We start from the raw sequence: 15142 nt of genomic DNA on the forward strand, positions 1-15142 counted from the left end.
GGCGTCGGCCTACAGCTCCCGGCATGCCCCGCTCCCGGCGCGTCTCCCCGCTTGGCTCTGCGCAGCGCCGGACTATAGCTCCCGGCAGGCGCCGCGGCGGCAGGAATACATCACCCAGGCGGCGCCGCGTCGCCGCTCCGCGCATGCGCCGCCGAGGGCTGGGGTGTTGCTCCCTCACGGGCGGCTGCGGCGGGTCCTCGCCATGGAGTCCTACGATGTGATAGCGAACCAGCCCGTCGTGATAGACAACGTGAGTGCGGGCGGCCGCGCGTCCCGGGAGCGGGGAGGGCCCGCAATCCCTTTGTCATCGGGGCGGCCGCGCCCCGCCCGCCGCCGCCCCCCCACATCGGCCGGCTCGGCCGCCGCCTCCGGTCCTCTCACGGCGCCATACGGCGTCCTCGGGGGGCGGGGCCGCTCGCGTCGGCGAGTCGCGATTGGCTGGGGTGACTGGCAGTCACCTGCAGCGGGGCCGCTGCCCCGCGCTGGGGGGCGCAGCCCCCGCTGCCGCCAAGCTGCCGCTGGTTGGGAGGGGCGGCGCTCCCCCATTGGCTGAGATAGCTGTCAGTCAGCGGGGCTGCCCTCTGCTACCTGCCGGAGCGGGGCGGGACTGTCGCCAGAGCACCTGCGTTCATTGGCAGCTGCCGCTGTCAGTCAGGCGGGGCTTCCCCGGTCCCGCCCCACCCCTCTTTGTGCCGGGGGGACAATGGGGGTGCCGGGCCAGGCCGTGGCCGCACTCCCAGCGTGCTGTGGGGCCGGCCTTGGCCAGGGTTCCAGCGTGCTCCTGACAGGCCGTGGATACACCTCAGGCGAGCTCTGGGGGTGCTGGCGCTTCCCTGGCCCATGCAGGACATGGAGCTCTCCAGGCAGGCACCCCTCACAGGCCCAGCGAGACAGAAGCCTTGACCTCTTGTACTGCCCCTCCTCCAGCGCATCCAGCGCACTGGTCACAACAAGGCAGTGCCGTTCCCAAGGCATGGATTCCCGTGCCTTGGAATGCCACTGCTGACGGATCTGTGCCCAGGGTTGCATCAGCGTAGTGTGGTGGTGCAGATGGCTGCTCCAATGTGCTGATGCTGCTCATTAGCACAAAGCAGACCGTCATTCTGTGTGTGTAATAGCTCTGCGGGAGATGAATGACAGTGATTCCGTGCCTCTTTGAGGTACTTCTGGATCCAGTTCTGATTTGCCCCATCCATGCTGCCCTCCCAGGAGGAGGGACTATCCAGGAAGGAATGGGAGGGCCTGTCTTGGACAGAGCCTCCTTCAGTGTACTGAGTCACAAACCCGTGCTCCTCCCTTCTGACCTCTATCGCCAGTGATTGCGATTCTGTTGTTTTGAAGGGTCAGTACTGTGCTCCATTCTTCTTCCACAAGCTTAATTTCTCCTGATTTTTTTTTTGCCATATGAATTGGGTTTCTTGGCCTGGCACTTCTCAGCTTATTGCTTTAACTCTCCATAAAGTGAATAATTGTAGGTCTCAGATAAATGTGGTTATTCTTCTGACTTTTTCTTTATTATGGATCCCAAGTTCTTCTCTACAGCTTGAGCTCTCTGATACAGTTTTGGCTTTGTTTATTTCCCTGGAATCTTACAGCAGAGGGATTTGAGTTAGACATTGAAAGAAAGCATCTAATAAAAAATGAGAGTAAGCAGTAAAATCGACTGTGTTGAGAAAAACATGTATCTTCTTTATTGAAGATGTTAAAAAATGCATTAGGTTGATTGTTTTAAGGAATGCCTGTATCAGCACTGATCCTGCTGCGTTGTTGAGTGATTAGCTAAACAATAAATTTATCTCTAGGTGTTCTGGCACTGTGAGGATCACTTTGTTGAGCTACTAATGTAGCAGCCTATATTTAATTTCAGCTTGTCCTTTTGTTATTTAGTGCAGTGATTGCTGCCTGTGCCTCAGACCTGAAGGAGGGCTCATGTGCCAGCAGCTGATTCTGTGTCTTTTTTCATTTTATCAGCTGGTCTTATAAAAGCTGATTCTTGTTCTTGCCTCTCCGATAAACGAGCTTCCCCCCTTCCCCTCCCTGGACAAGAAGCAGAATGGAGCAGTTGTTGCAGCATCTGCCTGGAAGGCTGGCAGGCTGTGGGCCAAGGAGGCTCGTGGTGACACTGCAGTTTTCACTCTTTGGAGTTCAGGCAGGATGGGAAGTGGAGCTGCACAGAGCAGGTACCACTCTTCCCACTGCTGTTCCATTACTGCTTTTCTGCAGAGAGCTGCAGCACCTTTTGAAGGCTGAATTTTATCCTGTCTCACATGCCTGTGTGTGGGAAGGGGGAAGTGAGATACTGAGCTGGTGAGAGCCAGACCCCTCCAGTCCCAACCCTGCTCTAGAATCTCAGTGTGTTCCAAAAGGACATGAAGTTCTGTAGCTAAAAAATTAGCAGAGAGGTTTTTTTTTCCTCTTACAGCACATTGCTCTTAGCTGTATGTTTTCAGCAGGGAGAGCTTTGTAATGTACAGCGGGAGGTTGGAGCTGTACCTCAGCACAACTTTATACTCTCCATTGTCTAAAAATTAAGAGTTGTATTCCCATCTGCAGTCCAGCAAGCTCTCTCTGAATGGTCAGGGAGCCATGCTGAACATAATGCACATGTCAGTAGTCCAGCTGTGGCCTAAGTCAGTGCAAATTTCTTGACCTCCATGGAACATGGAATTATCTCTTGTTTGCCTTGTAGTCTAAGTGTGGCATTTTAGGCAGCTGAGCTGTCAGGAAGGGCTGTTGTGTCTTTGGTTTGTTCTTGATCTTATAAATTCTGTATCAAATAAAACAGTTTCACAACAATATGAAATGTGCACTCTCCATAGAAAGTGCTACATGGAAGATTGATTGGTGATTTCCATTTAAATTTGAGTCCTAAATGCACCAAGGTGAATGAATCCATAACCAATTGGCCACAGAACTAGTACATGAGGTATGATCAGGGATGAGGTATGTTCAGTTCCTTCAAGACACTCACAAGAATTTTTAATGAATTTATCTTTCTCGACTTTTACATTTGTCTTGTAATTTTTCTTCTTTTATTCTTTTGCTCTGATTAAAAAAAAAAAAAAAAAGGATAAACCGCTGCCAGATAAAATGGAATGAAAACCCAGCCAGGATAGTTACTGGTGGAAGTATATAAATTTTTCAATTTTTTTTAAAGTTTTAATAAATCAGAGTTTGTAACAGAAGATGCATGTGTTTTTGCTTATTTGAAACAAAGATGAAAAAACAGGTCTTTAAACCTTCTGAATCAGAGTTCTTTCAAAATGTAAACATTTTCCTCTCATTGCATAGGAATCTCAAACTGATCTATAATAAACAGATTTACTCAGTGTGCACATATCTTCAAAGAAGTAAAATGTTTTCAAGAAAAATTGAATAGGTCAGAAAGTGCAGTCAGGTCTTTGTAGTGCGGAGATATCAACCAGCTGTTCCTGGTCTGTTCCCAGGCCCTTGGAAGCACAGTTGTGTTGAAGCCCCATCCCACCGGCACATTCAAAGCAGTCCTTTGTCTTTGACTCCAAGCTGGAGTTCTGAACTCCCAACATATTTGGTTAACTTTGAACTTCAGTATGTAAATCTTAAAATACATAACTTGCTGGGAATCTCACCAGGACACACTGGGCAATTTTTTGGCCTGACATAAGGAAGTTTTAATCTCTAAGTTAAAATAGGAGCATCATTGTTCTCCTGAAACCAGTTCCCTGCAGCAGAATGTGCTAGCAACAAGATCACTCATAATCCTGAACAAAATATTCACTAAGTGCAATATTCTAATTTGGTTACATTATTTTATTGCATTTCATTCAATTATTTTTCTGCAAGACTTGCCACAGGATGGTATTCTTTCCCAGGTAGAGAGTTGTTTATAAGCTGTGATAAGAAAAATCAAAATAGTGGTTTTGGTTTGTTCCTTGTTTCACTTTGAAGGGAATATCCAGAAGAGAGTCTGTGTCAAGGGAAGTCTTTTTAACACTTCACCTGCCACTTTGTCACACTGACATCAGTTAGTGCAGACCTTGGGATGCACCTGGAGCTGGGTCCCTGTGTGGAAAGGAAGTAGTTAGTCCTGCCCTGTTGGCAGCTTGGCCGTGCTCCTGGAGCCAGCCTGGCTGCAGGTGTTTATCAGGAGACAAGGATTCAAGCAATCTGCCTTTCATGTGCTTTATAAATAGCTGTGTCTGGTTTGCAGAGTATTCCTGACACTCCTCTCCTACAGATGTGTCCTGGCAAATCTGACTCTGGTGCTTTAGAGCAGGAGTGTCCTGGCTCTGGTGGCAGAGTGCACACTCTGTGCAGAGCCTGACATCCCTGCTGAAGCTGCTGCTGGAAGTAGCTTGGCAGCAAACGCTGGACTGTGAACGGGAGAGGCTGGGGCCACCCCACATTCCTTTCTGCTGAGCCTGCTCTGGCTGGTAACCTCTGGCACTGGGAAGGCAGCATTGGAAACCACTGCAGCCAGGGCTTGCTTGTCAGAGCCCTGAGCAACTCATCTGGCCCCAGCCTCAAAGCAAAAGTGGTGATGCTGACCCATGCAGAGGTGATGAGAAGTGGAAAGCTATGGAGGAGCTGTGTTGCTGCTCATTTTAAAATGCAGTGGGGTAGCCAAAATATCTTTTTGGCCTCCAAACCAGAGCATTCCTACTGCAGAGCCCTTGAGAGTGAACAGGCACTTCACAGGTCACAGCTTTCAGTGCAAGCTCACACACACTTTGCTCCCACCATGGGGCTAAGCAGAACTGTTCCTCGTTCTGCAGGAGAGCTCGTGCCCATGGTAGGCTGGGATTACCAGTGAAACGGCTTATCTGAGGAGATCCTATGAAAATCCACTCCTTAGCAAAACTTGGGTGTTCCTGCAAGCTGCTCATTGTTTCAAGATGTCATTCCCTTGTGCAGGGAGAGGAAATGGAGGAGGGGAAGGAGTCAGCACAGATCCAAGTTGACAGTGGTGTTCCAGGATGCTTCCGGACAGGGAGTGAGAGCTGTGGGGCCAGATGCCTGGCACTGACTCCCTGCCAGGGCCTTGCTGTGGCTGGTTTTACCCACCCTGTGTTTGCTGCTTTGAATGTTGCAGAAGGCTCTTGGATCTGTGCCTTCCTGACTGCCATCTCTCATCCCTTCTTTGACTCCTCTGAACAAGCTCTGTCCTATCAGCTGTGCCTCCTGCCCCCAGCCTTTCCCCTTGCAGTGTAATTGGAATGTTTGTCCTTTCCCAGTCACAGTCTGGGTTGGTTTCCAGTGTCTTTTCTGACCACACTTGTGCCTCCTTAGCATTTGCTAGTTCATCCACCATCTGATCATCTTTTCCCTATTTCTTCTCCAGTCTGTTTCTCACAATTCTTTGCTACTTCCTTCTCTGACTTTATCTGCCCTCCCTCCATCTTTTCCAAATCTCCTTCTGAGAGGCCTGTAGCCTTCATTCTTCCAGTGCCTCCTGAAGCTGGCAGAGCTCAGTTGTTCTTGCTGGGCTTTCTGGAGTGTTCTCCCTCCCCCAAAGGTTATCTAATATCAATAGACACCTGGGGAGTGTGGATTTAGCTTCCTGCACCCCTCACGTAACCCTGGCTAGAAAAATACTCGTCCATACAGGGTGTGTGGGTGCGTGCAGAGCAGTACCAGGGTGCATGGCATGGTTGTGCCCTGTGAGATGTCACTGCCAGAGAGGGTGCCAGTCACTCCCTCCAACAGCCAAGCTGGCAATTCCCATCCCTAGCAGCCTGGAGAGCCAGTCCCTTGGGAGCTTTATTCTTAGTAGAAAGGAGAGGATCTGGCAGTCCTGATGTACTTTGCTGCTCCTCTAAAACTTGTGAAGGTGATGGAATGAGTGATAAGCTCACGTGTTTGTCTCTTGCTTCCACAGGGCTCGGGTGTGATTAAAGCAGGTTTTGCGGGCGATCAAATACCAAAATACTGCTTTCCTAACTAGTAAGTATTCTGCTGGTCTTGGCAGCTTCTTAGTACTGTGTACCAATTCTTTGGTATGTAGAGGGGAAAAATTGCCCAGTTTTATGAATGGAAAAACGAGTTATTCTTTTCTGCCTGCTGCAGAGAAGCATCAGGGAGATGAGAGCTCCACTGTTATATATTTTGAGATTTTTGGGGACATACACACACATCATAAAAGATGACATCACTTTGTAAGGCTCAACACACAACCAAAGCTGTAGGATCCTTTAATCTTCACACATGAAGAAAAGGACCTGGAAAAAGTAAAATTTGGCATAAGAAGTGTGAAGACCTCTGTATTTTTTCGGTGTGTGGTATGATGTCTTGATTCCTGCCATACTTTTTTGTGAGTTTTCTCAGAGTTTTGCCAGGATGAAGACTGCTGGAACAGGAACTCTGAATAGTCACTGGCCTTTATTTTCAGTGTGGTGGGCTTTTAGTGGGTAGTTTTGTGTTCTGAGCAATATGTTCTGTATGGGATGGTGGGTCATGGGACACAAATGTCTAATCTGAGAAGTCTGCCTGAGGTCTGGCAGCACATGTGGATCCAACACCTCAGACAATTGCTCAGTCTAGCCATGTTCATCCCTGGCACTGTTGAAACAGGTGAGTCCTGAATAATCAGTGAAAATATGGCCAGACTCAGCTGGTTTATGTCCAGCCAGTTCAGAACTGTCTGCAGTCTGTCCCCTTCACCTCTGATTTCTGAGATTAGCTCAGAGCAAACCTGGATCTGTTTGCACCTGGTAGCAACCCCAAACTCACCCACTGAGAAAGTTCTGGTTAGGACAGAGAGAAGCACAAAGTATGCAATCCTTGGGTGCATTTGAGCTCTTTGTAGAATCATTTACTCTGTTGTCTCTGTTCTAGTGTGGGCAGACCAAAGCACGTTCGTGTCATGGCTGGTGCTTTAGAAGGGGACATTTTCATTGGTCCAAAGGCAGAGGTAAGAGCACCTGTACACTGCACTTGTCCATGTATCTCAGTGTGCTGCTGTAAGGGGGGATGTGGCAGCTGGGCTGTGGTTCTTTGGTATTGTGTAGGTCCAAAGAGTAGAACAGATTGTCACTTGCATGTGTGTCCAAGGTGGAATGTGAAGCTTAATGTCAGCCAATCTGCTGACACAGGCCTTTGATATCTCTCTTTTTCTTTTTAGGCTACTTTTAGCTCTATATGGTTACATACTTTTGACTGGGAACTTTAGAAATGGACCCTACTCAATTTCTGTGTATCTCCCTGTTGTGGGCAGGAGGCTTCTCTCCACAGTCCTGCTTCTGTCAGCATGTAGTCAATTGTGTGGTCACATTTCTTGTGAGCCCTTCAAACTGCATTCCCCAGTAACATCCTATTATGGTTTTTTTTATGTCATGGCTGATCTGGTAGTACAAAGATAACATATGATAGGTGTCTGTGTGTGTTGACTTTAAAAGTGTTTTGATGGAGTATGCTCTGCAAATGTCAGATGTAGACATTCCTACTTGGTATGAAAAGGCCTTGTCCAGGCTTGGCTTCTCTGGGAGAGACGTTTGTGATGAATGTTCAGGTTTTGCCCTGTATGCTATAGATAAGTTATCTTTTAGTGGAATCAAAGCTGTAGGTGAGTCTGACAGTAAGTCACAGTGCTCAGAAGTGGGATTGTTGGAAGCTCTGATGCTCTCTTGTTCTTCCTGTTTGCTCAGGAGCACAGAGGTCTTCTTGCGATCCGATACCCGATGGAGCATGGCATAGTGAAGGACTGGAATGACATGGAGCGCATCTGGCAGTATGTGTATTCTAAAGACCAGCTCCAGACTTTCTCAGAAGAGGTGAGAGACCATGTTATGGAAAGGCACAGGGTCATTCAGTGTGTGTAACACCAGGAGCCTTGGAACTTGGAAAGATTTGGGACTTTTCCTTTGGCCTTCTTTCTGAATGTGTGTCTGTTGCTAAATTAGGTTCTTTCACCTCTCAGGAGGTACTGCACAAGAAGTGTGCAAGCAGAATTCTTCTCCAGACATGATGGTCTGGCCTAACTGAAAATCTGCCTTTCACATTTGCTTCACACACTCTCTCTAATGATTCTACTCTTGGCCAAGTGTTTCTGACCTTTCCTGTTCTGCCTGCACATCAGGCATATCCTCTCAGCAGTGACATGAGTTGAAGTGAGGAAGGAGAAAACCACAGTCCTGTGGTCGGGAAGGATCAGACCAAAAAATTATTAAATCTCCGAGAGCAATCTAAGTTGTGGAGTAGGAATATTTCTGTCTGCCTGTGCTGAAAGACCATATGCCTTCACCCTTTCTTAGGGTGTGTATTTTGGCTTATCTGGCTGATTTTTCTCACTGAGAAAAATCATCCTACTTCTCCTTCATGGGTCAGAGTTACTCACAGAGTACATTTCCTAACACTTCTTCATAACTAAACCAGAACCCTGCTAGTCTTCCAACCTAATAGAGATTATTCAATCTAATACAGCTCAGCTGAAATTACTCCTTTGTACCTGCCCTCTTGCACCAGTGGTTCCTAAAATGAATAAATAAGCAGAAACATTTAGGAACAGACCCTTACTGCCTCCTGGTTACTGCAGCACAGCTCCTTCTTCTCTTTCCCAGCATCCTGTGCTGCTGACAGAAGCACCCCTAAACCCACGCAAGAACAGAGAGCGTGCTGCTGAGGTGTTTTTTGAGACCTTCAATGTGCCAGCACTGTTCATCTCCATGCAAGCTGTGCTTAGCCTGTAAGTGTCTTTCGTCTTTGATTTGTGTTTGTGGAATGTTGCCATGAAATCCATTCTACAAAAATATCATGGAAGACCTGACTGATGTCTTCCCCCATTTTTCATGCAAGAACTGAAACTCAATTTATGTAATAAAGAGTTTACAGGAAATTTGCTGAACTGCCAACAGAGCTTGCATTTTGAGGGGTTTTTTAGGCCCTGTTTTATGTGAAATCTTTGCTTCCTGAGTTGAGCGTGGATGTGCTGCTTGCCTGGGTTCACTTTGAGTTGCTTGTTCTGACTTGAGCCTTTGTCCCTTGGTAGCTACGCGACCGGCAGGACCACGGGAGTGGTGCTGGACTCTGGGGACGGCGTCACCCACGCGGTTCCCATCTATGAAGGCTTTGCCATGCCTCACTCCATCATGCGCATCGACATCGCCGGCCGGGACGTCTCCCGCTTCCTGCGCCTCTATCTCCGCAAGGAAGGCTATGACTTCCACACAACCTCTGAGTTTGAGATTGTCAAGACCATCAAGGAGGTGATGCCCTGCCTTGTTTCTGTGTTTGTCCAAGAGGGGATTTCTTCCCAAGGGAAGTTGTGACTTGTGAAATCTGGTGGGAAGTTTCAGCCTACCTAGCTCTGCACCTAAATCCATTGGTGGAGGGAATCCAGGGCCACTAAGATGATTAAAGGACTCTTACGTGTGGAAAGGCAGGGGGAGCTTGGACTGTTGAGCCACCAAAAATGTTTGGGGAGAGTCTTGTTGATGTATATAAATGTCTGAAGGGAGGGTGCAGAGAAAACAGAGCCAGACTCATTTCAGTGATGTCCAGTGACAGGACAAGATACACGAACTGAAGCACAGGAGGTTCTGTCTGAACATTAACTTTCTTTAGCGCGAGGGTGACCAAGTGCTGGCACAGTTTGTCTACAGGGTTGTGGAGTCTCTATCCTTGGCAATATCACCTGGATGTGGTCCTGGACAGCCTGCTTTAGGGGACCCTGCATAGACAAGATCATTTGCAAGAGGTCATTTGCAACCTCAGCTGTCCCATATTGTGAGAGAGTTATAGTCAAAATCACATTAATCCCTGTTGAGAGGCTGTTAACACAGGTGGAGGTGAAGATGGGCTGGTGGTTCAGAATTAGTTTTGCATTTACCTGTGCTGCAGTTTTTCAGGGTCCGATGATGGCTTTCAGTAGTATTTATTTCCCTTCATGGAGTAAAATCCATGGCAGCTAGGGATCACAGGTGGGATATTGCAATGTAGTTTGCCTGTTGTGAACCTTAAAGTTCTTTTCTCCAGCACATAATACTGTTAAAATCAGTCTCCCCGAAGGGATACGTGGATTTTGATTATTAGTGATAAAAACATTTTATTAGAGGCATTTGGATTTACCCATTTCATCTCTCTCTCCTTGACTCTGTTTCCTCTCCAGCGTGCCTGCTACCTGTCAATAAACCCCCAGAAGGATGAGACTCTGGAGACTGAGAAGGCTCAGTACTACCTGCCAGATGGAAGCACTATTGAGGTTTGTAAAGACTACTCTTAGAGAATTCCTCATGTGAGGCACAGGGTTTCCAGAAAAGCTCCTCAGTGGTGGGAAATTTCATGCAGTGTTAGGTGGGAGGGGATAATTTTAAAAGACCATAACTCATCCTAGGCTGTTGACTGGGCACTAGAATTTTTAAGGAAAGAAAACTTTACTAGAAACCTCACAACTTCTGCTAGAAGTCCTGGGTAAGGATGCAGTGTAACAATGGGGACTCAGCTGTTTGAGAGCAGGCTCTGATCTAACAAACTTTATGCAGATCAGGCATGGAGTGTGAGTAGGTGTCAGCTCACTAAATCCATCAGTGGTTTTATATACAGTGCCTTTTTGTTCTGCCTAGAATTGTCTTCTCTGCATTAACAGTTGACTTGAAGAGTTAGGAATACTCCTTAGAAGACTCAGCCCAGTATAGAATGGTTGAAAGAGAGGAAATACAGGTTTTAGTCCTCCACTACCAGGGCTGGATTTGCTCCCTTTATGCCAGACCTGCCGTATGGGGCTGAACAAGTTTCTTCATCTCTTTCATCTGCAAATTGGAAATGGTGCCCTTTGTAGGGGTTGTAGTCCAGACTGGCATTCACTTAGTATCTAGTGATGCAAAAAGAATGTTCAGGAAGTTTCATTACTCTGAAGCTTCACCTAAGAAAGGCAGGCCCATCTGTAGGTAGTGAAGAAAGCCACACTGTTCTCTTCCCTGTGTCCTAACTTCTGCTCTTGCAGATTGGCCCTGCCCGTTTCCGAGCCCCAGAGCTCCTGTTCCGGCCGGACCTGATAGGGGAGGAATGTGAAGGACTTCACGAAGTGCTCGTTTTTGCCATTCAGAAGTCAGACATGGATCTGAGGCGAACGCTGTTCTCCAACATTGTGCTGTCTGGAGGCTCCACACTTTTCAAAGGTTCCTGCTTCTCCTCTTTCAGTGTGCTGTGACATACCTGATCTCTTGCTTCTTTCTCATGTGAAACTGGGAAGATAACCCAGATCACCCAGTTTGTCCTCTGGGGTAAGGGCTGTGTAAAGTCTGCTCTATCAGGGCATTTACTTCCTAATTTTCTGAGTCCTAGTCATACCCTGCTGGGTATGCAGGACCCCTGCCCTCATACATCACTTTCTGGGCTTTGAACTCTTTTCCTGTTTTCCTCCAATCAATGCCTGTAGAAGGACTGAATAGCTGTGTTTATTCCTGCTGCTGTAGCTCATGATATCTGAGACTAGATACCAAAAAGGACTCTTCCATCTTCTAAGGTTTCTTTGGGTCTCTGATATGTGAGAGTTCAATGGTCCTAGTCCTGCAGGACTACACCATGAGTGTCAGCTCTGTGTGTGCAGAAAGGTTTCAACCCATCTCCTCAGGGCTCAGTTGGTACTTGCTGACCTAAAGATACCCTCTGCCAGAACCCATCAGTCTGTTATCCACTGGTTGACATCTCCAAATAGATCGTCTTCCCATTCAACCCCCTGTACAAATGGGCTTGGACACAGGAGGAAGGCCTAGGGAAGGAGGAGGTCCTAGCTAAAAACCTTGTTTGCTTGACTGAGGTTGCTGCTGAGGAGTAGAGCCCATTGTGCCAGTGTTTGAGCTCTCAGTGAGACAAAGTCCTGTTATGTCATTGTCTGTGTTCTGTGCCTCCCCATACTAGACTCTCTGTAAGATGTGGAATGAGGTATTTGTATAGGACTGTATAGGCCATGTCCACATTGTTAGTGGATGGAACTTGGGATTTTGCTGAGGTGCTCACATTGCACGTTTTCTGTCTTGTGTAGGCTTTGGTGACAGGCTGTTGAGCGAAGTGAAGAAACTGGCTCCGAAGGACGTCAAAATAAGGGTAAGAGCCATCTCTTTTGTGTTTGTCACTTACCAAGTTGGTCTGTGACCTCGAAAGAACCTCACTCAGACTGCAGCTGCCATTTACTTCAAATCAGAAATGCCTTTCCTGAGACACTCACATGCCTAACAGCATTTGCTGTTGTGATGAAAATCAGTTTGGTTTCATCACTGAGAAGGTGGCTCCTCTGACATGACCCCTGTCCAGGATTCTGGACCAGAGTGGTTGTTTTGGAGGCACTGCCAGGTGTCTTTCTGTTGGGAGAGATCACATCTGTGTCAGGTGCTAGCTGGAATGAAGCGTGGACAATGTGCGAGGATGAGCAGACTGGAGCTTGGGAAGGTACAGACTGATTCTCTCTTTCTTCCAGATATCGGCTCCTCAGGAGAGATTGTATTCCACGTGGATTGGGTATGTATGTGCAACACATTTTGCTGTGGGATTGGGCTGGGGAGGCACAGCCCAGTAGCTCTCATGTTGTTATCCCAGCTGGTGCTGTGTGTCAGGGTGGTTTGTGTTACTCAGCTGGGCAATGCTTGGTGTGTTCTTGAAGCAGCAGTGGGAGGGGGCAGGTGGTGCCAGGCTCTGTAGTACTGGCACATTTGAAGATTCTGGGAGAGGGACTGACAGTCCAGAGAATGTATCTGTCGTGTGTAACTGAGCACATTACTGTCATGGGGAAGTGTCACAAAAGAAACAGCCCATCTCTGCAGAGATACTATGAGAGTGCCCCCAGCATTTTCCTTTAACCCGTAACATGCCTGTCTCTCTGTAGTGGCTCTATCCTGGCCTCTCTGGACACCTTTAAGAAAATGTGGGTTTCGAAAAAGGAATATGAAGAAGATGGAGCTCGTGCCATCCACCGAAAAACCTTCTAGCCCTGGGACCTGTCCTCAGTCTCCTCCGAAGACTCACTTAAACTCGCTTTTCTGAGTCCGAGTGTCTGAGAGCTGCCTGTGTGTGTGTGTGTGCGCCAGCATGCCCCGATGTCACTGAGCAAAGACGACAGCAGCAGGAGGGTTGTATTAGTACTACTAACTTCTTTTTTGTTTTTTTTTGTAATGGAAAGGAGAAAATACCAATCTACATTTCTCCAAAATGGCCCATTCCTTTTTCATTTCAGTCCCTTATTTTCTGTATCACAGTCACATCTGTCATTGTAAAACAAATAAGCAAAAACAAAGGGAACAGCTTATAGAAACTGCCTGGCAAGCCAGAAGGGAGCCAACCACTGCAGACTGCTCGTGCAGGCTTTAGTCAGCCTGACTGCAATGCCTGGATTGTCTGGAAACACATAGCTGAGGCCCCATAGCTACTTCCTTCTTCAGCGGTGTCTTCACCATCAGTAAGTTTTTGAAGTTGTTTTTAATATATTTTTTATTAAGAGAAAGCACATTCTCAGCAGTTAAGTCCATTTGCCCCCACTGTTTTGGTGTGTGTGTGTGTATATGAATGTGTAACTTCTTAGCCTGATGTGGGGTCTGCACCACAGCTGGAGAAGTTGGCGATAGGACTTAGTTTGTATTGCATGGAGTAGAACAAAGCAAATCTAATCAGCTATCATTGTACTAGACGGTTATTCTCTCGTACCTTGTTTTAAATACCTTTTCTCCTCTGGAAGCAAGTACCCCGGAATGGGCATGAAGGCACTTGTGTGTTCCCCCTCAACCTGCCAAGATTTACAGTGCTGACTTCTCGTGTTCTTTGTAAGAGTCGAGGCTGTTTCCCTCCTTCCTGCCATGTCAGGGCAAAGGGAGCATGTATTCACAGCCAGGCATAACTCTTGTGTACTTTATCCATTCTGGGGCAAAATAATAATTGGGAAGGTGCATTGTAATGTAAGAATTGTTTTATTTATTGAAATGTCTGAGGATCTCTCAAATACTGACCACAGCACCTGGGAATTACGCTTTGGGTCTTCTTTAAGCACCTGTTGCCCAGCTGCCCGCTGCTCGATGTTCGCACTGCGCACAGCACCCACGCTTAGCGGAAAGGCCAGCCCTGCACCACCCCTGTTCCTGCTCCGTGGGGACGCGCTGGTCACTGGGAATGCACCAGGGGAGAGGACAGCGCTGGGAGGCCGGGGTGGGTGGCACGTGTGTGAGCAGGAAGTGGTCCTGCTGGCTGTGTTCTGCTGCACTGCAGTGCCTTTCTGCTCACCTGCTGGCTGCTTTGCTTGTACTGCTCTAACAGCCCTGGGCAGCCTGCAGACCTGCTTGTGTTGGGGCATGCCACTGTTCCGGTTTTACTTGTGCATTATTCGGTGCTCTCTTTTTTTCCCAGTAGTTTTCCACAGAACATGGCAGTAGCAATGGAGCTGGACTTGGTGGCAGTTCCTCCCTGTTTCTCTCTTTTCTGTTCTTTGCCACACATCACCTTTGGGTCACTCTCAGGTGCAGAGATGGGGTAAGAGCTGGAGGATTGCCACAGAGGTGAGGGCAAGGCCAGTGCACTGCCCCAGCTGAGACAAACGTTAAGCAGCAGCCAGTTGCCACTGCAGGAACCACGTTCTTGGGGCTGACCCCTGGGTTTGGAGAGGCTGTAGGCAGGTGCGTAGGGTGGTCTCTCCCAGCTGAGGTTAGGCTGCTTGTTCCCCTCACCCCATCGGAGCAGACTGTTTTTTAAGCAAGAACCTGTCAGAAAAGAGCCATCAATGCTCAGCCTTCTGCTGGGAAACTGGTTGTGTTCTTGCTGATTTGCTGCAGCACACAGAGGGGAATTCCAGCAAATTCCTCTCTGTTCCATTACTGTGTGCCCCAGGCAGTGCTCTCCATCCCCCCAGCCCCTCCGCTGGCCTTGCAGCAGCAGTGCTCCATTTTGTAACCTGCAGTGACTGGGCAGGACGGTGCTGTCTCCAATCTAGCATTTGTTTGGTCTGCCTGACTGTTCCCTCGCACACTGTCCAAACCATGTTGCCTGGTGGTGCCCAGCATACTTAAATAAAGTCATTCATATACAACACTCAAGCCTCCTGGCCTCCCACATTTGCAATTTTTAGGAGGTAACTTGTGTTATCTTGCCTGTACAGAATTGTTGCTGGCCAGACTGCAAGGAGACACCATCTTTGGTCCAGGATTGCATTCCTGGTCTGGCTTTTGTGGGAGGAGATTCCTGGGCTGCAGCC

At 48.0% G+C, this 15142-nt stretch overlaps 1 protein-coding gene across 1 annotated transcript; it reads left to right on the plus strand.

The window, feature by feature from the left end:
• The first annotated feature begins 79 nt into the window (after positions 1 to 79).
• On the plus strand, positions 80 to 14979 carry ACTR1A (actin related protein 1A). The gene is made up of 11 exons (XM_064716861.1): positions 80 to 250; positions 5858 to 5922; positions 6814 to 6889; positions 7623 to 7748; positions 8535 to 8659; positions 8963 to 9179; positions 10082 to 10174; positions 10916 to 11090; positions 11957 to 12018; positions 12389 to 12429; positions 12794 to 14979. Exons 1-11 carry the CDS (start codon positions 203 to 205, stop codon positions 12894 to 12896), a joined length of 1131 nt encoding a protein of 376 aa, XP_064572931.1. The 5' UTR covers positions 80 to 202; the 3' UTR covers positions 12897 to 14979.
• Positions 14980 to 15142: the final 163 nt, after the last annotated feature.

Source organism: Zonotrichia leucophrys, chromosome 6 (assembly GCF_028769735.1).
Source record: "Zonotrichia leucophrys gambelii isolate GWCS_2022_RI chromosome 6, RI_Zleu_2.0, whole genome shotgun sequence".
In the NCBI taxonomy this organism is placed as follows: domain Eukaryota; kingdom Metazoa; phylum Chordata; class Aves; order Passeriformes; family Passerellidae; genus Zonotrichia; species Zonotrichia leucophrys.

Coding starts and splice junctions, on each gene's coding strand:
- ACTR1A (XM_064716861.1), top strand. CDS start 203: ATGGAGTCCTACGATGTGATAGCGAACCAGCCCGTCGTGATAGACAAC. Junction 7,749..8,534: donor TCCAGACTTTCTCAGAAGAG/GTGAGAGACCAT, acceptor TCTCTTTCCCAG/CATCCTGTGCTGCTGACAGA. Junction 8,660..8,962: donor ATGCAAGCTGTGCTTAGCCT/GTAAGTGTCTTT, acceptor GTCCCTTGGTAG/CTACGCGACCGGCAGGACCA.